General features: G+C 44.1%; 1 protein-coding gene across 1 annotated transcript in view; it reads right to left on the bottom strand.

Moving 5' to 3' along the window:
* Positions 1-18865, bottom strand: part of SAMM50 (SAMM50 sorting and assembly machinery component) — a 34373-nt gene extending 15508 nt beyond the window's left edge. The window contains exons 1-6 of the mRNA XM_075899608.2: positions 18704-18865; positions 17026-17136; positions 14468-14569; positions 11355-11442; positions 5881-5987; positions 1891-2021 (exon numbers count right to left, since the gene is read on the bottom strand). Of these exons, the coding sequence (XP_075755723.1) occupies positions 1891-2021; positions 5881-5987; positions 11355-11442; positions 14468-14569; positions 17026-17136; positions 18704-18724 (560 nt within the window). The 5' untranslated portion in view covers positions 18725-18865. The remainder of the gene's footprint in view (positions 1-1890; positions 2022-5880; positions 5988-11354; positions 11443-14467; positions 14570-17025; positions 17137-18703) is intronic.
* Between the last annotated feature and the right edge of the window lie 5158 nt (positions 18866-24023).

Raw genomic sequence — 24023 nt, 5'->3', positions numbered from 1 at the left:
AGCATTCTTCACTCTGCCTGGGGAGTGCAAGGGGCAGACGAACCAGGACACGCACCCTCCCCTAGCAGTGCCCACTGGAACTGCAGCGGCCATGGAGACACATTTCTCTCACCTGACCTCAAGCGGCTGAGATGAGAGAGAACTGGGGTTTTCCCAGGGATAGCCTGCATACTGACCCCCTTATCCCCTGCCCTACCTACCCCAGAACAATGATCTAAACGAAGCATGTACATTTTCCATTTTATTTTCTAATACACAAAACACTGAGTTAAGGACCCAGGCAAAACTGGTAAATCTTCTAATATTATAATAAAATAAATCATTTGGAATATAAATATTGTCCTTAAATTTTCATATAAACAAATCACGGTCTGTAGGAAATTTTAGTTTCTACTGTCTTTGCTAATGCTTTTTATGTAGCTTGCTGTAAAACTAGACAAACATCTAGATGAGCTGGTACCCCTAGAAGATCTCTATATACCCAGAGTCTGTGTACTCCTGGTTGAAAACCACTGAAATGGAAGGTAGGGATGTCAACGTGTAGTCAACTACACGATTAACAGATGAGCCTGTATCAGAGGCAGCAAGGCAGGGGGAAGAGCGGGAGCTGGTGCCCATGAGGAACTGACTCTCCAAAAACACCAGATCTGCCTGTCCCCATCCCCATGCAGCTGTCTCAGAGAGGCAGCACTGGCGGGGGGGGTGGAAGGGAACGACACACAACACGACAGGCTGGAGCGGATACACGCGCGTGCCGGCTCCGTGAACTCACCTGCCTCCCCCTTACAGCCACTTACAGCGGCAGCGAGGGAGGACAGGCAGGAGCCGGTGCAGGGGGGAAGCCAGCTTAAAAGCTGGTTCCACCCAGCACCAACACTGAGGTACCACCTGCCCCCACCCTGCTGCCTCTATCGGGGGGAGGGCGGGGGAATGGGAAGACTGCTGCCAAGTAGCCTCAGTCCATGGTGGCCTGGGCTCACCAGAGAGACTTGTCCATGGGAGCAGCCCCTGTCCACCAGGTCCTAGCTCCCCACAGATAGGGGCTGCTCAGACCCTCTGCGGACAGAGACTGTTGCCACAAAGCAGCCTCTATCCGTGGGGATCTGGTTTTTAAAATGGCACCCTGGAAGACTGGTTCCCGCCTGTCACCTCGTGCTGCTGCCTCTGCCCTACAAGGTGACAAGGAACTCCCCAGGAGTGGGACCAGGGGCTCCGTGCTCAGGGATTATCAAATAGTTATGTAACCACTAAGATTTCATGCGGTTACATGACTATTCAATTACACAATATTTAACATCCCTCTAACAGAAGGTCAATTTTCACTGCTTAACGTATCCGGGTAGGAAAAACTGTGAATTGTATTCTATTAGTTCTACATGAATTACAGAGAAAGTGTCATCCCTCTGAGATTTTATTAATGAAATTATATCTTTAAATTGTATTTATTTATATTTATATAGGCAAACATTTCAAAACAAAACAATTGTAATGTTACTACCTTTTTATTACCTATAAATTAATCTGCCATGATGTCTCTTTCAGATTATCATATCACAAGTATGAGAAGCAAAGATAAAGATGTGAAGCTGGTAATTAAGCATTAGCCATAAAGAATCCAGTTTCAGATTCCAAATTGACTTCACAGTGCTGGCATCAAGAAAAACATCTTTACACATAGATATTAAGATAATGGGCCCAGTGGCATAAACAAACAGTACTTCATTAACTTCAAACAGGAGATGTCACTTTCACAAAGTGAACTTGAGTCAATGAAAAATAAAGTGTGGGACCCCATTTTGCCCTTTTTTATTTTTCAAAAAAATCTCACTTTAAAATATTTCTTTTATTATGTACAAATATTACTGAATTCAGAAATTGTGTGTTTCCTACTTTCTTTCAAAGTTTCCAGGTTGTGGTTTGAAGAATGACAGGCCATATGAAGTTTCCTTTGTTCCATAGGAAAACTGGAAGGTCACTTTCTCTGCACGTCCAAAGAGATTAGGAAATTTGAGCCCAAGCACCTAGGAAAAATGGGAAAATTTGAGTTTGATAGAATAATTAAAAAGATATTGGCAAACAATTATATGATGTCGGAAAATATATTTATGATCCAGGGCTAGACATATAAGCATTTTAAAAAGCCAATTTACTTATCACTATTTATGCTTTTTTTTTTTGGCGATTCTCACAGCACTGACAATGAAAATTAATTCCCTCAATTTTATTTTTGTTTATAGCCAGTATCACTTTTTGTCTCTCAGCATGGTATTATATGCTTTTGATTTTTGACTGTTTAAAAGCAATCATTATTAGAATTTTAAGCCATCACTATATTATTTGTTTTTACAACATGTAAACTACCCACTTGATTTGAGTTGATAATGCCCTTTTTTCCACTAAAAAGAGTCCATAAAGTGCATAGTCTTTACCAACTGACAATGTAGTAACATGAAAAATTTAAGATATCTTCCATAATGAAATCACTTTTTCTAATGCCCTGCTCTACCCCAAAGTCAGAATATTACAAGGTATTTCAAGTATTACAGTTAATTTCCCCAGCCTCCTTATATGCTACCTGCATCCTTTTCATGCTAGTGGCTCTCCTTTGGCTGGGAGAAGGAAGAGGGCCTCTCTCAGCCAGAGCTGTTATCACTACTGTTTCATTGTGGTGTGCTTAGGAAAGTCTTTAATTCCAAGCATGTGAAAGGCATGAGATCCACAGATCCAGGCATGAGATCCACCAAATCCAGCTTGCCTGGGTCTAACAGCTGTTGAGTGTAACAATGAGAGTTGCCAGAAGCCGGTTTACGACTGGAATGCCAAGTTGAAAAGGGACCTTGGCAGCTGTGGTCAGCCCTTCTGACCAGGCTGCTAAAAGTCCAATTGGTGGTACAATGGGACAAAGGCAGGCTCTTTGCCTGCCCTGGTTCCACATGGCTCAGAGAAGCAGCTGGCATATCCGGCTCTTGAGCGCAGGAGTGGTCATGCAGGCTTCATGTGCTGTCCCCACTCCAAATGCTCACTTTGCAGTTGGCTAATGGGAGCTGTGAGGGTGGTTCCTGTGGACAGGTGCAGAGCACAGAGACCCTGGCTCTTCTATCTTCTGGGAGCCACCTGGCTGGAGCCTTCACCCCAATCGCATGCTCTGGACTGGAATCCCCTCCCACGCCCCAATGCCCTCCCATGGCCTGCACCCCATCCTGGTGAAAGTGAATGAAGGTAGGGAAGAGTGAGCGACATGGGGGTGGGGTGAAGTAAGTGGGGGCAGGGAAGAGCCAGAGCGTTCAGTTTTGTGCAATTAGAAAATTGGCAACCCTACCAGGCTTCATTTATTCTTCATAATTAAGATTATTACCTAGCACATTTTCCAACTAACTATAAATTACTAATATAAAAGGATATTGATACAAATTTCTACTTCTATACATTCCAAATTTAAAAAGAAAGAATCAATGTGAAATCTAGTTACTTCTTAAGAAGACTAAAATATAATTATAGTCTTACAGCTAATTTGTGGTCTTACAAGTCACATTTTACAATCATTTAAAAAATGTTCCTCTCCTCCACTGCTGTGTGTGAAATACAAACAAACAGAAGGGGAACATGACTAAGAGAAAAAACTGAGATAAGAGGGCAACTAGAGTTTTGTCAAATGCACTAGAACTGAAACAGATCTCCCTCCCCCCCTCCAGGCTTAGGCTTATCAGTTAATCATTTCAACAACTATATGCTAATATCCCCATTTCAGAGAAAGTTATAAATTTAAGCGGATAAGAGGGAAGGTCCGCTCATGGATTGATAACAGGCTAAAAGACAAGAAACAAAAAGTAGGAATAAATGGTAAGTTTTCCAAGTGGGGAAGAGGTATCTAGTGGGGTCCCCCAAAGGTCTGTCCTGGGACCCATCCTATTCAACTTTTTTATAAATGACCTGGAGAAAGGGGTAAACAGTGAGATGGCAAAATTTGTAGATGATACCAAACTGCTTAAAATAGTTAAGACCAAAGCAGACTGTGAAGCGCTTCAAAAACATCTCACCAAACTAAGTGATTGGGCAACAAAATGGCAAATGAAATTTAATGTTGATAAATGTGAAGTAATGCAGATTGGAAAAAAATAATCCCAACTATATATACACAATATGATGGAGACTAATTTGGCTACAACTACTCAAGAGAAAGCTCTTGGAGTCACTGTGGATAGTTCTCTGAAAACATCCACTCAACGTGCAGAGGCAGTCAAAAAAAGCAAATAGAATATTAGGAGTCATTAAAAAAAGAGCTAGCGAATAAGACAGAAAATATCATATTGCCTCTATATAAAGCCATTGTATGCCCACATCTTGAATACTGGGTATAGACATGGTCATCTCATCTCAAAAAAGATATACTGGCATTGGCAAAAAGTTCAAAAAAAGGGCAACAAAATTATTAGGGGTTTGGAACGGGTCCCATATGAAGAAAGATTTAAAAAAAGCTTAGACTTTTCAGCTTAGAAAAGAGGAGACTCAAGGATATGAGAGAGGTCTATAAAATCATGACTGGTATGGAAAAAATGAATAAGGAAAAGTTATTTACTTATTCCCACAATAAAAGAACTAGGGGTCACCAAATTAAATTAATAGGCAGCAGGTTTAAAACGAACAAAAGGAAGTTTTTCCATCACTCAGCACACCACCTATGGAACTCCTTGCCAGAGGATGTGGTGAAGGCTTGAACTTTAACAGGGTTCAAAAAAAGAGCTAGATAGATTCATGGAGGTTAGGTCCATCAATGGCTATTATCCAGGATGGGTAGGAATGGTATCCCTAGCCTCTATTTCTAGGGACAGGGGAGAGATCACGTGAAGATTACCTGTTGTGATCCCTTTCTCTGGGGCATCTAGTATTGGCCACTGTCAGCAGACAGGATACTGGACTAGACGGACCGTTGGTCTGACCCAGTATGGCCATTCTTATGTTCCTTCCCAAACTGAGGTCAAGTTGATATATGCTTTTAATCATACTTCGCTATAAAAAGGTGACTGTAATGCAAATACATTTTATAATATTTAGGTCCCCAAAAGTCCTATAGATTTCAGCCCAGAACAGTTGAATTGGTCTTTGAAACTAAGAACAAAATAAATGTAATTTGGTGGTCAAATCCCTCATACTCCTCCAAGAAAAGCCAAGTATAAACTAATATTCCAGAGAACAAATTACTGATAGGGTTTCCAACACTAAGCACACAAAGTATCACAAATGAGAATCCATACATTTGTGACTTTTATATTTACATTATACATTTGTGACTAATTTGAACATTATAATACACAAATTATTGGGCTTGAGCACTGTGTATTAAGCCCAAATTCAAAACAAGTGTAAGCGTAATGCTGACAGCAGAACTGAACCTCGGACCTCTGGAGCTTAATGCATGAGCTTGAGCTAAAAGTCAAGCTGGCTCTCAGCTAAGGCTGAAGAAGAAGCTCATTCTTTCTAAGTGCCACTAGATGGGAAAGTGAACCATACCCAGTAGGTGTGGGGGTTACATAAGCATATGTTTAAGTGTTTTCCTGAATGAAGGCCTTAGCATCCTAGACAAATTTCTGAAAATCTAGCTACAGGCCTAAACTGCAAGTGAAACTAAGATATGATCTCAGCCTACTACCTAGTTGGGCACAATAAAGATACACTAATTTGAGTAAAGTCTCTCAGAGGTGCCTAATACAATCCTAGAATCAGAACAATGAGGACATCTGTAGGTTAGGATGAAAGTCTTTTGGGAAAGCTATATTGTGGAAGTAAATGTGTGAGGATCAAGTCTTCACATGAAATTCACTCTTAAATTAGTAAATTGTGCCACAAGAAAGGAAATTTGGAACATTGTAAAATCAGCCATACCATACTGCCTTCATTATTGCCAACCATAGTGTTATAACTTCCAGTTAGTCGTCTCAATTCTGTCACTTCAAATGTTACATCTAAGCCATTTGGAAGGGCATCATCTCCTAAACAAACACATACATTTATTAGTGAATGCTGTATGTATAATACATTTGTAAGAGTAATGAATTCAGTATTGTTTTGTATTTGTACAAAAGGCAACTTGAGTTGTTTAGAAAATATTTTTTTTAGAAAGCAAAAATTAGTTGGCTTAAATCTTCATGTATGGCTAAATTATACAGAACAGAAACCTCGCAAAAGCAGAAGTCCTAAACAGAACCTGAGGAATTGCACACAACCGTTTAATTCCATCATACCTGGCTTCTCAAGCATCTGTCCTTTAGTTATGAACTAGTCTACTATATATTTGAAAGATTTTGTATCTATCTGTGAGTCTGCTTGTTCCTCCTAAATGGGAAGAGCTAGTACCACTAAATTTGGTATGCAGATTCCTCTTATCATAGCTTAACGCAAGGGCAGGATTTGGTTGTGCCAAAACAATAGGATGTGCCTGGAATTTCAATTATTTCTCATAAAATGGAAGGGGGGGGGAAATCTTGTAAGAGGGACAATTATGCTGTAGAATGCCCACATGGGAGCAGTAAGGGGTCAGAGACGAGAACTGGGAAGGCTATAACCCCACTTAGCCAGGAGGGGGAAAGGGTGAAGAAAAGGACAGCTATCTACTACATATTTCAGAGAGTTTCTCTGTGCATCTTGATGTCCTGTCCCCCGCCGTTCCCCCAGCTATACTCCCTGTAGCAGCCATAGACAGGCACTTCTCATCTGGCCCCAAGCTGCTGCAGAGAGAGGGGGCTGGGGGTGTCCTCTACCCCCCCAGGACAGCCTGCATACTGAATCCCCCCTGCTTAGCCTCAACCCAGAACAATGATTTAAATGAAGTAAAACTAAACTTTTTAGGAACCTGAGTAATGGTGGGTAAATCTAGTTAAACATATGTTTGGAACCTATCCTGTGAAAAGAGATGTACTCAAGATTTTATTTTAGAAGATAGTTATACCACTCATTTTCTCCCCCCTCCTAAAAAATAAAGTATTTTCTAGCTTTGCACTCAACTGCTCTGAACTGTGATGGTAGAGAGCATTTGCCTTTGTCCCACAAAAGCTTGCTGCCTGATTGCTTAGGGCCATTTGTCATGTCACAGAGACCTTTTATTTTCAATAACAGATTATTTCCCAAATTAAGCAGTCTCTTGGCAACAGCAAGCCATTTCAACAGTAGCACAGTTCTGATAAGAGGAAATGCAGATTCTTCTTACTAACACATATTGCAGCAAAAGAATAAAACATAATTGCATTAAAATACTCATATCATTCATTTTTATATCTACCAAGTCACTAAATACACACTTATTGTTTAAAAAACCTGACAATTTAAAAAGTGGGTTTTTTCCACATTTCTGAGATGCTAATACTGACTCACAGCACCAGAAAATGAATTGCTCTGTATAGTCACAGAACAGGTATAGCACACAAGTTTCTCCACTTGGCTTTCTTTGACTAGATGGCTTACCCCTGACTTGTGGAGGTTGTCACTAGGGGTATGTCTAGATTACATGCCTCTGCCGACAGAGGCATGTAAACTAGACATACCGACATAGTCAATGAAGTGGGGATTTAAATATCCTCCGCTTCATTAGAATAAAAATGGCTGCCGCCTAGTGCCGGCTCAGCTGTTTGTCAGCACAAAGAGGTAGTCAAGACGGGGATCTGTCGGCAAGGAAAGCCTTTGCCAACTGATCCTGTAAACCTTGTTGCACGAGGCATAAGGGATCGGTCGGCAAAGGCTTTCCTTGCCGACTGATCCCGGTCTTGACTGCTGCTTTGTGTCGACAAACAGCTGAGCTGGCACAACGCAGCAGCCATTTTTATTCTAATGAAGCAGGGGATATTTAAATCTCCGCTTCATTGACTATGTCAGTATGTCTAATTTACATGCCTGTCAGCAGAGACACGTGTCTAGACATACCCTAGGAGTAGAATAGTTCATTCAGTATGCCTTTTCAATCTTTGGGTCCTCTTTTGAAACGACAAGCTTTGTTTTGATTTAAAGTAGTGTGAACTAGTAGTTAGCGCCAAGGATAGGAGTTAGGAGGCCAGACTATCATGAATACTTGCTAGGAAACTTAAGCAAACTACTTGATTTTTATGTGCCTCAGTTTCCTTCGCTGTTATGTAAGTAACGCACCAACCTTTGCAAAGCATTTTTCAGACCCTGGGATGGCAAGTGGTAAGCATGGATATGACCTGGCACATGCACCACGATGACATAAAAGATTAACAGGGAATCAGAGCCCAGTTAGCCCATTCTGTGGCACATGGAGGGGCACAACTAATTAAGAATTAGCTCCAATTAGGAAAAAAAAAATCAGTCTAAGCAGCACCTATAAAGGAAGGACTGTGGAGCCAACAAACGAGGACTGAGACAGCAGAGCTACAGTAAGGAAATGACACTCGAGGACTGAAGGAAGAGGGCAGGAAGGGTGATGGGGTTCCAGGCACTGCTAGACAAGCATGCACCCTGAGAAAGTGTTTTAGCCAAGTGCTACGCCGTAAGATAAAATCCAGAGAGAGAGGACTGGGGAGTGCAGCTCCACAGCAGACACCTGCACGCAGGTAAAGGTAGGAATCATCTCAGGTAACCAGGGAAGGATCATAAGAACCTAAGAATGGCCATATTGGGTCAGACCAAAGGCTCATTTAGCCCAGTATCCTCCTTCTGATAATGGCTAATGACAAGTGCCCCAGAGAGAATGAACAAAAAAGCTAATCACCAAGTGATCCATCCCATCACTGACAAACAGAGGCTACGGACACCATTCCTGCTCATCCTAGCTAACAGCCATTGGTGGGCCCATCATCCATGAATGTATCTAGTTGGGTTTTTTTTTTTAAACCTATTAAAGTCCTGGTGTTCACAAACATCCTCTGTCAAGGAGTTCCACAGGTTTACCGTGTGCTGTGTGAAGAAATACTTCCTTATATTGGTTTAAAACCTGCTACCTAGTCATTTCATTTGTTGACCTGTAGAAACAGACCCTCAATCATCACATGGGCCCAGAGCTGGAACCAGAGAAGTAGGCAAGCCTGTGATCTGATATTACACCTTTGCAAGCGGGATGGTGTCAGTCTCTGGAACGGAACAAGGATTACAGAAACCAAGACAGGACTAAAGGCCTGCTTTGGGGCCATTGGGACTTAGGGTTTTCATTTGGACTTATTTCTTTTAGTTACCTTGGAAGGGGACTGCACTGAAAAGTGACCTGGCACCCAGCAGGGACAGCTGGCAGAGGGAGCTGCAGTGGTCATGGTCTCATCTGGCCCCAAGCTGCTACAGTGAAGGAGATCTGGGGCGGTCCTCTCTCCCTGGGGCAGCCTGCATACTGACCCCCTCCTCTCAAGCCCCACCCCAAAGCAATGATTCAAATGAAGCATGTACATTTTCACTTTATTAAAAAAAATATATATATTGAGTTAAGGGCCTGGAGCAATGCCAGGTAAATCTTCTATTCTTAATAAAATCATTTTTGATTATCATCAAACCCAGTGCAAACAACTGTTATCGGGGTAGGAAAGAACAGTAGCTTTGCATCTCTCTTTCATTAATAAAGGGAGTGAACCTTAACGAGCTTTATCTGTTTAAAAAAATTTACAGAGTAAGACAGATTTACTTGGGGTTTAGGTCTCAATGGGGCTATGTTCCTGGATGTCGTCAAGTCCCTGTAACTTAGCCCTCCTAGAGTTGAGCTGTTCTCAGCAACTTTGCTGAGTTCTCTTACCCTAACTCTGTGCCTTTGCCTGGAGAAAACCAGAGGTTCTGGTCCAGCAGAAGAGAGTGGTGGGAAGCCCCACAGGGCAGTTAGGTCGGCTCAATAGTATTAGCCCATTAGGTGACAGTCTCAAAGGGATTTCTGAGACCCAATCCCTCACCAAAAGATTCTTCCTACTATAGATACGAGAATTTTGGCCTTTAACAGTTCACATATTTCTCCTCAAGTTATCTGCAATTTAAGGCAGGCACCTCTTCCTCTGTCATATTTGGTATCTTAGTTTATCCTAAGGCCTGGACATTTTTAAAAAAAAAAAGCCTAACTACTATTCTTCTGATGGTAAATGGGAGTCTCTCCTAGGGAAAGCTTTTTCCTCTGCATTGGCAAATGTTTTTGAAGTGATGTTAAGGAGAATAACTGAAAACGATGCAAAACTGATACCATATCAGAGACTAAGTCAGACAGCATACTGATTTACAAAAACAAACAAACAAAAAGGTAAAATAATGTCCAGGCTGCAAGATCAAGCACTCAAAAGTTAAGATTGCACAGGCAATTTCTTAATTCAGCTCCCTTCTGCATATGGATTATGAGAGTCTTTAATTACAGGATGATCACATTTTTCCAGACCTCTTCCATATTCAGTGAATAATAGTTATTCATCTCTCTCTATATAAAAAATATTTCCTACATGACGACAGAGAGATGTCATCACGTCACTGCATATTGCCTGCCTGCCTCCTTCCTCCCTCCTCCCCCCCCCCCCCCAGTGCTTGGGAGCTGGGGCTGTTGCACCCCAGCCTCCCTCCTCCCCAGTGCTCAGAGGAGTAGAGGGGGCAGGGCTGCCGTGCTATTGCCTTGGCCCTGGTGGTTAGGGGGGAGAGTGCCAGGACAGGTGCAGGGGAGGGGGGTGGGGGAGGAAGGAGGTAGAGCCGGGGCTAGCACAGCCTTGGCCCTGCCTGGCACCTGGGGGTGAAGGGGAGAGCCAGGGCTGGGCCAGCCTCAGCCCAGTAGCTGGGGGTGAGGCGAAGGGGGCAGGCCAGGAATGCCATGCATCAGCCTGGACTTCCCTGGCAACCAGGAGAAGAGCCAGGGCTGCTTACCCCTAGAAAGAGGGTCGGATGGCAAGCAGGGTGCACAGGCCCCTAGTTATTTCTTATTAGACCTCTTGTTCAACATGTAGAAGCACAAAACCTGCACTAAACACAAATAATTTCCTCAAGGGCATTACTACAGTGATCTCACTATAAAAATCAGACTACTTCAAGCATGAATATATTTATCTATCCAATCCATCCATGACATTAACATTCATTTTACACATGGAGAACTGAGGTAACACACAAAACGGGAAAGTGTTCATTAACTTTGGGTGCTATATGAAGAAATCTAGGGTGTGATTTTTCAAAGTACAGTTATTTTTTATAGTCCTTTATATATTCACATCACTCTTCTACCCACTTCAGTTGCAATTGTGAACACTGAACACTCTTGCAAATCTAGCTCCAGCAGTTTCACATCAGCTGCCAGAAAATGAGGTACACATACTTAGTGAACATCTATGAAGAATCTGGTTTAAGTGACTTGCATGGCAACATGCAGGAACTCAATGGCAGAGAAAAGAATAGAATCCAGTTCTCACCTTGACATGTATCAATCAGAACTTCCACCTGTCTAAAAATTCCTAGACGCAGCAACTTTTCACGAGCTTCATGCGATTTTCTCATTACCTACAGGATAAGAGAATAACTTTGGATTGCACTTTACCAGGGAATAACTAGTACAATGGCTAAACAGCACAAGATTCAAAGTTTGTGAACAACATATGAAGGGCTTTTAATACAAATTGCAACAAATTGATTCAGGATCTACTTCAATACTGAGATGCAAGAAGGTAAGTTAAATAAAAGGCATCCACCTCAATTTCCTGATTTTGTTAATTTGCATGACAAACTTTATAATACTGAAATATCCTCATGTATCCATCATCTTTCAAACATTTTTAAAGGGAAAAAAAGCCTTCTGAACCATATCAGAGTTGAAACGGTAAGACTTATGTTTATCAACTGACTATATGTTAAACTCAAAAGTGCAGATAAAAATCCCTTTAATTAATTATTGAATTGAGTACAGGTTGAAATGCTCTAAACCGGGACTCTCTGGTCCAGCAACATCTGTGGTCCGGCATGGCTACTGCAGGACCGGAGAGTCCCAGTGGCGGGCCAACAGCAGGGAGCCCTGCGGGACTGGCAGGGCAGTGGGCTGCCTGCAAAGAGCTGCTGGTGGGGCTGCTCAGCAGGGCTGGGAGACTGCCAGTGTCTGGTGACTGCCATGGGGAGCTGAGAGCCCATGGCAGCTGCAGCTGCCCAGCAGTGATGGCAGGTGTAGGGGAGCCTGGACAGCCCTGCCTTGATTAAAATAATAACATCTGCCTTGCCCAAAGTACAGCTCTCTAGCAAAGCAAAACCTAGGCCTGTCTAAAGTCTGATGCACATAAGTAGGGCTCGACAAATCCGCTTATCTACTCGCGCGTGGCGAGTAGATTTCAGCTGGCCACCCCGTTCACCGGCAATTCGCGCATGCGCAGTGCGGTGCTGGCGAGTGGTTTTCTCCGCGATCATCGAGCATGCAGGCAAGGCTGAGGCTGTGGGAGGAAGGGAGCTTTGAGAGGCAGGAATGTTTTTTGCACAATCATGCAGATTCAGCATTGTAAAGTGAGATCACTCCAAGAATATTGGGAGGAACCTTGTACTGGTACATTCTATTCCTGATAAGCAAAAATTCAAGATACTGCCATAAAACTATTAACCAAGCACATAATTTTTGCAACATCCTGAGTAGCAGGATGTACCCCAAACAAGGGCATTGGACATTTTAGATATCTTACACAACACAATCAATTTGTAGATATTATTAAAACGACCAAGTCTCATTTTGTTATAAAACGGGCTTAGTAAGAAGAAACGATGGGAGGTAGTGAGCAGGATTGACCCACAGGTCCTGCTCCTTGTAACTAGAAGTAAATAGACTTCACACCAGCTACAGCAGTGCATGGCATCCCAAATCATGGGAGTCAAAGGGACCATGAACCTCCTGCTTAGTACTGTAGGCGGCATACAGATGAAGTGTAAGTGAGTAAATACTGTATTATAATAAATCTCCTATTAATTGCTTTTGTATTTTTTGTGTTGTACTAATTGTTTTCAAAATTCCTAGTATTTAAGGTTTAAATTGTATAATATTTGTTTTCAAGGCTTGTAAAACTTATACAGCTATATTAATTACTTAAAGCTTGCAATAAATAAGTGGGTAAGTCTCTCTGGAGTGTAGTGGATTTCCTTGGCTCTAAAATAAATCGAACCACACAGCAGCAGTGTAGTGGGGCCAGCAGCAGGCGAGGAGCTGGCTGGGAGGCCAGCAGGCTGGGCCAGGGCTGGCAGGCCAGAAATGACCTCCTCTGGTCTGGCAAAATCTCTCATCCAGGACCAGTCAGATCCCAAGGGTGCTGGATCAGGATGGTCTAACCCGTACTTACAAAAGGAGTAGAGTACAAAGAACTTCTGCCTCCAGCATAAATAAAGGCTTGTCTACAACAGGAAACAATCAGCAGAACTATTGTATAAAGTATTGTAGCCATATTGGTCCCAAGATATTAGACACACAAGGTGGGTGATGTATCTTTTATTAGACTAATTCTCTTTGTGACAATTCAAAACCATGCCTCTCTCACCAACAGCAGCTAGTCCAAAAAGAGAAATACCTCAGCAAAACTCTAGAAGTATTAAGGTGGGCAGCAACAATGAAAGTCTGGTCTGCCAAGTGTAAGAATATCCCTACTGATTCAGATTTTGATCCCAGTTTGCATTGCTAGCAAGGTGCTAACTCTGAGGCTACGTCTAGACTACATGCCTCTAGCGACAGAGGCATGTAGATGAGGCTACCCGGCAAAGGAAAATGAAGCGGCGATTTAAATAATCGCCGCTTCATTTAAATTTACATGGCTGCCGCGCTGAGCCGATAAGCTGTTTGTCGGCTCACCGCGGTAGTCTGGACGCGCGGGTGTCGACATCAAAGGCATTTGTCTACCACCCAGGTAAGCCTCCTGGAATGAGGTTTACCTGGGTGGTCGACAAATGCCTTTGATGTCGACACCCGCGCGTCCAGACTACCGCGCTGAGCCGACAAACAGCTGATCGGCTCAGCGCGGCAGCCATGTAAATTTAAATGAAGCGGCGATTATTTAAATCACCGCTTCATTTTCCTATGCCGGGTAGCCTCATCTATATGCCTCTGTTGTCAGAGGCATGTAGTCTAGACGTAGCCTGAGAGATAATTTCATTTCTTTTGAAAGAACTGAATACAACTACACAAAATAAACACACCTATAAATGTAATAAACACAAGGTATGATTCTACCCTGAAAGTGACTGAAAAACACGTTACGGTGTTCTGGATGGTATCTTGATTTATAAGAAAACAAATTTTTTTTATCAGTTCTCCACATTTATCCTAATCTGAAAGTCAAACTAAGTTTTTCTTTTCTGGTAATCATCAGTGGTAACAAAGATATTGTAAACTAGCAGCACAAGTGAGAAGAGGCTAGGCTGATGGGATATCCCTAAATATAACCTAATTTTTTTTTAAACACTATTTGGCTTGTAGGTTTACTCATCTAACTGGTAACTGTCAATGCCGGACACATTTTTCAAGACTGGAGTGTTTTGCAGAGCATGTGTCATTCACTACAATACTCACATCAATGAGATTTTTAGCCTTGAAAAGGTCACCAATTTCATACATGATAATGTCATCTTTAGTCCTTCCAAGTCCATCAAAATGTACATGTTGAACCACCACCTAAAGGTAAGAGGAGTTAACAACATTAAAACCACCTAAATATAAAATAATATTATAATCTGACCGAAGGTACAGGATTTATTTGAGATTTACTATTAATTTATAGTAACAGGGACCAACAAAGCATCAATCCATGATTGTAGTTAACTCTTGTTAATGGAAATAATAATATCAAAAAGCAAGTATCCTAACTCCAAACTGAGAGCAGACTACAGGAAAGGTCAAGAGTAAGAGTCCATAGCTACTAGAATTTTAGTCACAGATCCTTATGAACAAATAAGTCACTGGCTAAAATCATATAACAATTCTGAACACGTAAGACCTGAAACTTGCAGTTCTCAGAGTACTTCCTTTACCATTTACACATAAGCAAAGAACTTAAATACAGAGTCCAAAATAAGTCTCAAATTAAATGGTGATGGAATGCTTCATATTATAAACCAAAACACAAAAAATGTCTATACATCTACAAGATACCAAAGGACTTTTTTAAAAAACTCAAAGTTTTTGTCTATATATCAGAGTATAGAATTTCTAAATTCTCGTTCTAATGCACTATTAAATTTGCCTTATTTTCAGTGAAAATATGCCTTTTCAGTATACAAACCTAGGATTATTACTCTCTGCAGGGAAAAAAAAAGTCCCCAAATGATTATATGCTCCTTTTTCTAAAGAAACAGAAGATAATAGCACCTACCGTCACTGAAAACATGACAATAATAAACTGATATGCATGTATAGTGGAATTAACACTTTTTTTATTAAGGAAAAAGATTTCATTACCAAGCTTCTACTGAGAGTGACTATGAACAAAATCAAGCAAGGGAAACATCTTTAAAAAGGAAAGCATATGAGATGTCTCTTCTTTGTCCTGTTGCTAAATATATTGAATGTAGTTAACAGCTCTCGTAGGAAAAACAAGGTTGGTAAAAATTACCTTTTATTTTAATTGAATGTTATTTAAATCTGTCATTTAAAAAAATAAGCAGCATTTTTCTTATTATGCCTCTCTGTCATTTATCATCACTGGTGGAAATATTTCTGGTTGGTTTGTGTGTGTACAGTGAAATTGATGTTCAATAATAAACCAATAAAAAACCTCAACCCCTTAATTTAATATAATCCACTGAAATAATTTAAAATGCTAAAATAATGTATTGATGAACTTAATCAACTTCTGACCATAGTAGCCTCTTCTGCTGGTCCACAGAATAGTTCATTTGAATGACTAGTTCATTCAAAAAATAAGAAACCAATTGGTAACTGAAAAAGGAGGAAAGCTTGTTTTCCTCTTCTAATCCATGAATAAAGCTAGGTATGAGGGGGATGAAATCTACTACAGTAGTTCCAAAAACTTGAAGAAAAGGGTGGCCAAACACAATCACTTCAATTCACTAACTACAGATAATTAAGGCCATGATTTAGTCACAGATCACAGAAATCATGACTTCCAGCAACCTTCATGACTTCAGCCTGCAGTGGTTAGAGGTGCAGGGTACCCCGGCTGTCTATAGAGGGCCCTGAAGCTCCAAGCTGCTGCAGCCTCCAAAGGAGCAGCATAAAGCTCCTAGCCCCCGTGCAGGCGGACCCCCAGAGCTGAAGGTGGCAGTGGTATCATGCAGTCCCCAACTGCTGCAGGCAAACATGAGGCCCCACAGCTACCAGCTGTTCAAAGTGGAGGCGCACCAGCTCTGGGGATCACCAGAACTCCTCGCTGCTGTGCAGGTGCTCCACAGTAGGTAGCGTGGGGACACTCAGATATTTTTAGTAAAAGTCATAGATGGGTCGTATCTTCTGTGAATTTTTCTTTATTGCCCATGACTTGTCTCTGACCTTGACTAAAATCATCTGACAAAATCTTAGTCTTACTGATATTTTGTTTAATACATCAATTTAAAACGCAATATGTGTTTTGCTAAATTTAGAACAATTTCTTATGTATCCCACATATGTTTGTGCATTTAATTGAATTTCTATCTAAATATACCTTGACACAAATCACAAGTAAAAAATTATCTAAATGCATAAGTCACTATTTTTAAAATAAAATGTAAAAATTAAGAATCTGAATAAATCTAACTTACTACAATTACATAACTTATCTCCTGATCAGCTCAAAGCAACACCAAATTTAGTATGAGAGTTGTATTTAGTTGCAATTCAACATTTTTTAATGGTTACCAACCTCTAAGAATTAACTTTTGATTAGGAAAAAAACTAAAAAGTAAAATGCAAAACATTAAAATCAATTATTTAAAATCACTTTAATTAGTAATTGCTAATTTTAATCATGATAAAAATTATTTTGATTGAACTCAATCCACTGTAATGAATTTCAAAGGAAACCAGACATTACTGGGTTGGTTTTATTCTTTTGTTCCACACATATTAGTTTGGGATATTTCCTACAAATAAAGTAGTAAATAAACATTCAGACCCATTGTTTAGGGACTTACATTTTTGTTTTCAAGGACTTCCTGCTTGGCTTCAGGTTCAACTTCAACTAGTTCTGGTTCATCTCCTAAAGCACCAAAATCAGACCCACTCACTGGAAGAGGCTCCAGACTCTGAATAAAATAAATAAATAGAAATAAGATTACTTTGTGCATATAACACATTAAACATTTTGTTCCACTTTTCTAGTGAAGAAAGTTCTCGACATTCTGCCCATAATATTATGATGAATGACAATACCAACAACAGAAGAGAGAAAATACTGGGAATTACATTTATGCATTTGTACAGTATATGTTTGCTGAAAATTTTACTATATACTGAATAATCTGTTTTCTTTAATAAGACAGGATATAAAGTAAAGTCTAGAAAGTACAGTACAGTTTTGCAGGAGAACAAGTTTCCTTCCTTCCTTTGTAAAATTTCAAGTATTTAACTTTTCTGATGTGGCCTGCCTGTGCATGCCAGCAAACGGTGCCACAGAGGCACTATTCCAGGGGCCACCACAGTCAACTCTACAGATACCACTGGGATAAAAGCTTTCCAGAGACTGAATGTACACATTCACATGTATTGGAATGCACATGAGCAATCATTCAAAGAAACAACACAGGTATCTGTTACTTTATTGTGTGGCTGAAATCTTTCTAGATTTGTGAACAGAAGTTTTCTTTCCATCATCTGTCCTCCAAACATCATTCTAAGAACATAACTCGCTCATGTTGGGAGTCTGCTATCTAGATGAGAAGAGTCAGTTCAGTTTTCCAACTAAAATGGGTTAGTTTGTTATAACTTACAGGATTATGAAATAAGAACACTGAAAACTTCACACCACCACGGAGTAGCCTCTTAATGTTACTGTTGAGATCAGACTTCTACTGTAACAATCTTAATGGCAAAGTCACCAGCAGAGTATACGCTGCATCACTTCTGGGAAAAGCTATTCCTTTGCAACATAAGAAATGCCATACTACACTAGAGCCAAGAGCCAACTAGTTCAGTATCTTGTCTCTAAAGACAAATATTAGGGGAATCAGAGGAAAGTTTCCACTTCCCAGTTTCAGGTTACAGAAAGCTGGATGGTCCTTTGAAAACAGTAGCAGCCACAACCAAAAGGTGTCTGACAGTCAACCAGAGGCACTTGAGTGAGAGTTAACCCCTTCCTGAGGAAATCAGTGTGGAAAGTAAAACCAGCCCTCGGGCGCCCTTGCACCAAAACAGTCTCTACCTCTTCCTAGCGCAGCCAAATGTCGCCAGTGCCGCAAGAGGGCCTGCCCCGCAGCGCGGGTGCCGCTGAAACACCCTGTCCCCACCCCCGCGGGTTCGCGTCCCGTCCGCAGCCCCGCGCAGGGCGAGCGGGGAATGTACCGGGTATTGCCCCTGCCGCACGGGCTCTGCCTCCCCCCGGGCAGGGACCGGAGCTGCTGCAGTCGGTCACTGACTCGCGTGGGGGAGGGGGCGGAGTCCCGCCGCCCCAAGGCCACGCTCGCAGCGGGAGCCGCCCGGGCTCGCTGCCAGCAGGGCTGGGCGGGGGGAGGGGAAGAGACACCCCCGCTCGGGCCAGAGCCGCAGCCCGCGGGAGGCCCCGGGGCACAAGGCTCCCGAAGGTCGCGGCTGCGCGTGCGCGCGCGGTTCCTTTCCCCTCTGCCCCGGGGCTCCGCGCGCCAGCAGGGGCCTCACCCGCGCGTGCACCGTCCCCATGGCCGCGCCGCTGCCGGAGGGGGAGGGGGGAGAGCAGCGCTCCACGGGCGAGGTCAGCGGCGAGCGCTCACAGCAAGGGCCGCGTCTCGGAGGCGGCCATGACACCCCGGCGCCCAGCCCCGCCCCCTCCTGCTCTCATTGGCCAGCAGCGCTGAACGGGGGCGGGGAGGCGGGAAAGGGCCCGGATGCGGCGGGCGGGAAGGCGCTAGGAAGCCCCGCCCCCACGCGGGGCGGGGCCGGGAGGGCGGAAAGCAGCGGCCGCAGGGCGGGGCTAGAAGTGACTCGGCAAAGGGGCCGGTAGCATCAGCCCCGATCCCTCCGCCGCGGCGCCGCTGCCGCGCGAATTCAAACGAGCGAGCGGCGGGCGCCAGGGCCCGTCCAAACGCCGAGCAAGTGGCCGCCGAAGAGCCCTGCGAGATCGCCCGTTGCCGTGGCTGAGCGCGTGTAGCGCGCCCGCCCCCAGCGCTTGCGGGTTCTTTGTCGAGCCCTGCGCCTGCCTCAGCACCAGGCGGCAAAAGCGACCTTAGCAACACGATGGAGCCTTCATCTCAGTGACCCGCCTCGCTGCAGCGCCTCGGTGACACGATTCAGCTTTTTTGTCCTTTCCTCATTCCCCACAGGCATAAGCCCCTGGGCTCGCCTTTTTTTTAAACCACATTTTTTTAACACGGCTAAAAGCTGTGCGGCTACTGCCCTCTCTCCCCTGGCCATGATCCCGCTCCTGCCCTCGGCCAGACACTTCTCCCCAGCTTGCTCCTGTACCCTACTTCCTACCTCCCATTCTGTACCCCTATCCCAGTCACAGGCAGCTCTGTCCTGCACATTAGACTCCTCATTTTTGGCCCTGCCCCAAGTGCCTTAGTGGGAGCGGTGCTCACAAAATCCACTAACCCCAGAACTCCAGAAGAGTTAATCTGGCCTCAGGCCTTGAACCTCAGTCCTCCCTGCCCCTCCCCCCTCCATGGGGCTGGAGCAGTGGCAGGCGGGGCTCGCCGTGGTTCAGCGAGCCCTGGGAATGAGCAATGGCCAACTGTAATAGCAGATTAGTAGGTTTGCTTAAAAAAAAAAAATGCAGTTGAATACTCTACTTTTGGTACTACATCCTATACCAGGAGGCATATTACAGGCAGTCCCCGGGTTACGTCAATCCGACTTAAGTCAGACCCCTAGTTATGAACGGGGGGGGGGCGTCCCTAGTACGGGGTGCCTCCCCCCACTGTCGCTGCCTCCGGCGGCACGGGGAGCGCTTCCCGCCAGCAGACCAGGGAGACGCGGAGCGGCTTTTCTCGCCCCAGAGGATGCGGGCGGCGGGACTGCGGCGCGTCTCGGCGGTCCCGCTGCCTGCTCCACGTCTCCCTGATCTGCTGGAGGGGGGTGCAGCTAGTGCGCCCTCCCCCCCACCAGCAGACCAGGCTTTTCTCGCCGACGCCTGGGGGAGAGCAGCTGGGGGGCTGCCAGGTTGGTCCCACAGCGCCGAGGTGTGGCACTACTGGACCAACCCAGCAGCACCCCAGCTGCTCTGCCCCAGGTGTCCCCAAGTCAGCCGCTGCTGAAACTGATCAGCGGCTGATTCCAGGAAGCCCAGGGCAGAGCAGCTCTGCCTCGGGCTTCCTGTAGTCAGCCGCTGGTCAGTTTCAGCAGCAGCTGACTTGGGGACGCCTGGGGCAGAGCAGCTGGGGTGCTGCTGGGTTGGTCCCGCCGCGCCAAGGGTCGGCGCTACCAGACCAACCCAGCAGCACTCCAGCTGCTCTGCCCCAGGCGTGTCTGATTCAGCCGCTGCTGGTCAGTTTCAACAGCAGCTGAATCTGGACGCCTGGGACAGAGCAGCTGGAGTACTGCCGGGTTGGTCCCCACAGCACCGCACCTCGGCATTGCGGGGACCAACCCGGCAGCACCCCAGCTGCTCTACCCCAGGTGTCCCCAAGTCAGCTGCTGCTGAAACTGATCAGCAGCTGATTCCAGGAAGCCCGGGGCAAAGCAGCTCTGCCTCAGGCTTCCTGTAGTCAGCCGCTGGTCAGTTTCAGCAGCGGCTGAATCGGGGACACCTGGGATACAATATGTACCAGCTCCGACTTACATACAAATTCAACTTAAGAACAAAGCTACAGTCCCTATCTTGTACGTTACCCGGGGACTGCCTGTACAGGAAATCTATTAAGTTATGTGACAGCTAATGTAATTAAATGTAATCCATAGAGAAAATAGACCACAGAAGCACCGAAAATGTATACATTTCTTTGAGGACTTACTTGAATGCAAGTTTCAGAGGAGTAGCCCCGTTATTCTGTTTTAGCAAAGACAAGGAGGAGTTCCATGGCATGTTAGAGACTTAAATTATTTTGGGCTTAAACTCTCGTGGGCTTCATCAGAGGCATGAAGTGGAAGCTTTAGTTTCGCAGATATTTCTACAAAAATGGGAGTGTTCCATTACTACACGGAGGATGAGTGCTAACAAAACTAATTCAGTCAGAGTGGATTTGGCCTATTTCCCAAGGCTACCTCTACCCTGGCCCCTTTTACGAAAGGGGCATGCTAATTTTAAACTTCGTAATAGGGAAATCCGCGGGGGATTTAAATATCCCCCGCGGGATTTAAATAAAGATGTCCGCCACTTTTTCCGGCTTGGGGAAAAGCCGGAAAAAAGCATCTAGACTGGCCCAATCCTTCAAAGTAGGAATAAGAGATCCTCCGGAAAAGGGCTTTATTCCGGAGGATCGGGCCAGTCTAGACGCTTTTTTCCGGCTTTTCCCCAAGCCGGAAAAAAGCGGCGGACATCTTTATTTAAATCCCGCAGGGGATATTTAAATCCCCCACCGATTTCCCTATTACAAAGTTTAAAATTAGCATGCCCCTTTCATAAAAGGGGCCAGTGTAGACGTAGCCCAACAGTTAATAAGATGAGAATACCAAAAGGGTGAAAATTACCTTTTGTAGTGAGCTATCTATTCTTAGTCTCTATTCAGACCTGGTCTGATAATGTAAAGTTTGCATATGAATTCTCACTTTAGTCTGTTTTTTACTTTTTTTTCTCAAGTATGGCAACTTTCAGGTCTGTTACTTGAGTGTCCAGGGAGGTCTAAGTCCTCTCTTATTGGTTTTTTAATGTTACCATTCTCAATGTCTGAAGAGCAACTGCACCTCCTAACGAAAGAGTTGCTTGTGAGAAAAGTCCCTACAGAGGGATGGGGAAAGGAGCAGAATTGGAGTGTGTATTTCACCTCAACTGTGCAGAGGATCTGAGGTTAAAAAGGCTGAAACATGGAGGAAGTGAGACAGGTGGTTGTGGAAAAGGGGGGAATCTGGGATGTGAATTGGCATGCAGCCCTTAAGAGTCCCATCAAAGCCCTTGCATCAATGTGGATTAGGATTTTGCAGGCCCTTGGTCCCGGTTCATGGACCAAGAAGGTGTCCTGCACCTGTTATTCTGGCCTCTACAGCAGAAGGACTCCTGGCTGGAGTCCAATTAGAACAGGCACTGATGTTGGAGTTGAGGCTTAAAACACCTTGAGTAAATGGGATATGTATCCCTAAGGAGTGAATGGTTGACCGGGTGTGATTTAAACTATGGAGCCTCAAGTCAGTTTGCTTGGAAAATAGCCCAGAGTCCTCAAACAGGTCTTGAAGGGAATGCTGGACCTCTGGAGGGAACCCTGATGACTGAAGCTATACTGAACAACACATGATCACACTGGTGGAAACAGAGCGGGCTGCTGAGTCTGCTGAATCTAAGGAGGCTTAAAGAGCCAACATGGCTCCTGCTTTACCCTTATCCACCAATGCAATAGTTCTTTGAATTTTAGTGTGATGTCCCATATAGTAAAATTATGCCTGCTCAAGACAGCTTGTTGGTTTGCTATCCTCAGCTGCAAACCCCCAGCAACATAGACCTTTCTACTGAATAGGTCTAGATCCCTGGCTTATTTGGCCTTGGGTGCAGGTACCTGCTGATTCTGGTGCTCCCTTTTTGCCACTGAGACTACCAGAGAACACAAGGGTTGATGGGAATAAAGGTCGAAGCACCTACCACCACTTCATCCAGGGATGAAAAAGCAGCAGCCGCTAAGGGTGGAACCGGGTCCCTGTGAAAGTCTTCAGGGTCTGCCTGCTGTATGTCCCCACAATGGCTCTGGCAATCTATGCCCCGACAGGGCTAACGGCTCTAGGAGGCTGCTGATGAGCCATAGTAGCCACAGGGTCCTTCTTGCCTGGAGGCTTAGACATCGTGGCTTCAGATGAGCAAGGTGTGGATGTAAGCCCTGGTAACCTGGGGGAGTGGAGCACAAGATTGTGGTCCAAGAATCATAGAGTATTTGTTGGAAGTATTTCAAAGGGACGTTGTTAAGGGCCCAAAAGCAAACAATTCCGCTGTGTAGGAAAGATAGAAAATATGGCAAAAGACCAGCTTGGCTTAACAAGGAGATCTTGCATGATCTCAAAATAAAAAAGGAGTCATATAAAAAAGGGAAACTAGGACAACTAACAAAGGATGAATATAAGCAAGCAACACGGGAATGCAGGGGCAAGATTAGAAAGGCAAAGGCACAAAATGAGATCAAACTAGCTACAGGCATAAAGGGAAACAAGAAGACCTTTTATAAATACATTAAAAGCAAGAGGAAGACCAAGGACAGGGTAGGCCCACTGCTTAGTGAGGAGGGAGAAGCAGTAACAGGAAACTTGGAAATGGCGGAGATGCTCAATGACTTCTTCGTTTCGGTCTTCATCGAGAAGTCTGGAAGAGTGCCTAACGTAGTGAATACAAGCAGAGAGAGGGTAAGTTTAGAAGATAGGATACACAAAGAACAAGTTAAAAATCACGTAGGAAAGTTAGATGTCAGCAAGTCACCAGGTCCTGATGAAATGCATCCCAGGATACTCAAGGAGCTGATAGAGGAGGTATCTGAGCCTTTAGCTATGCTCTTTGAAAAATCATGGCAGACAGGGGAGATTCCAGAAGACTGGAAAAGGGCAAATATTGTACCCATCTATAAAAAGGGGAATAAGAACAACCCAGGAAACTACAGACCGGTCAGTTTAACGTCTGTCCCAGGGAAGATAATGGAGCAGGTAATTAAGGAAATCCTATGCAAACACTTGGAAGGTAATAAAGTGATAGGGAATAGCCAGCATGGGTTTATGAAGAACAAGTCATGCCAAACTAATCTGATAGCTTTCTTTGATAAGATAACGAGCCTTGTGGATAAGGGAGAAGCGGTGGATGTCATATACCTAGACTTTAGTAAGGCATTTGATACGGTCTCGCATGATATTCTTATTGATAAACTAGGCAAATCTAACT

This window comes from Pelodiscus sinensis, chromosome 1 (genome assembly GCF_052426305.1).
Source record: "Pelodiscus sinensis isolate ZL-2025 chromosome 1, ASM5242630v1, whole genome shotgun sequence".
Lineage (NCBI taxonomy): Eukaryota > Metazoa > Chordata > Testudines > Trionychidae > Pelodiscus > Pelodiscus sinensis.
This window is presented reverse-complemented; position numbering and strand designations above follow the sequence as displayed.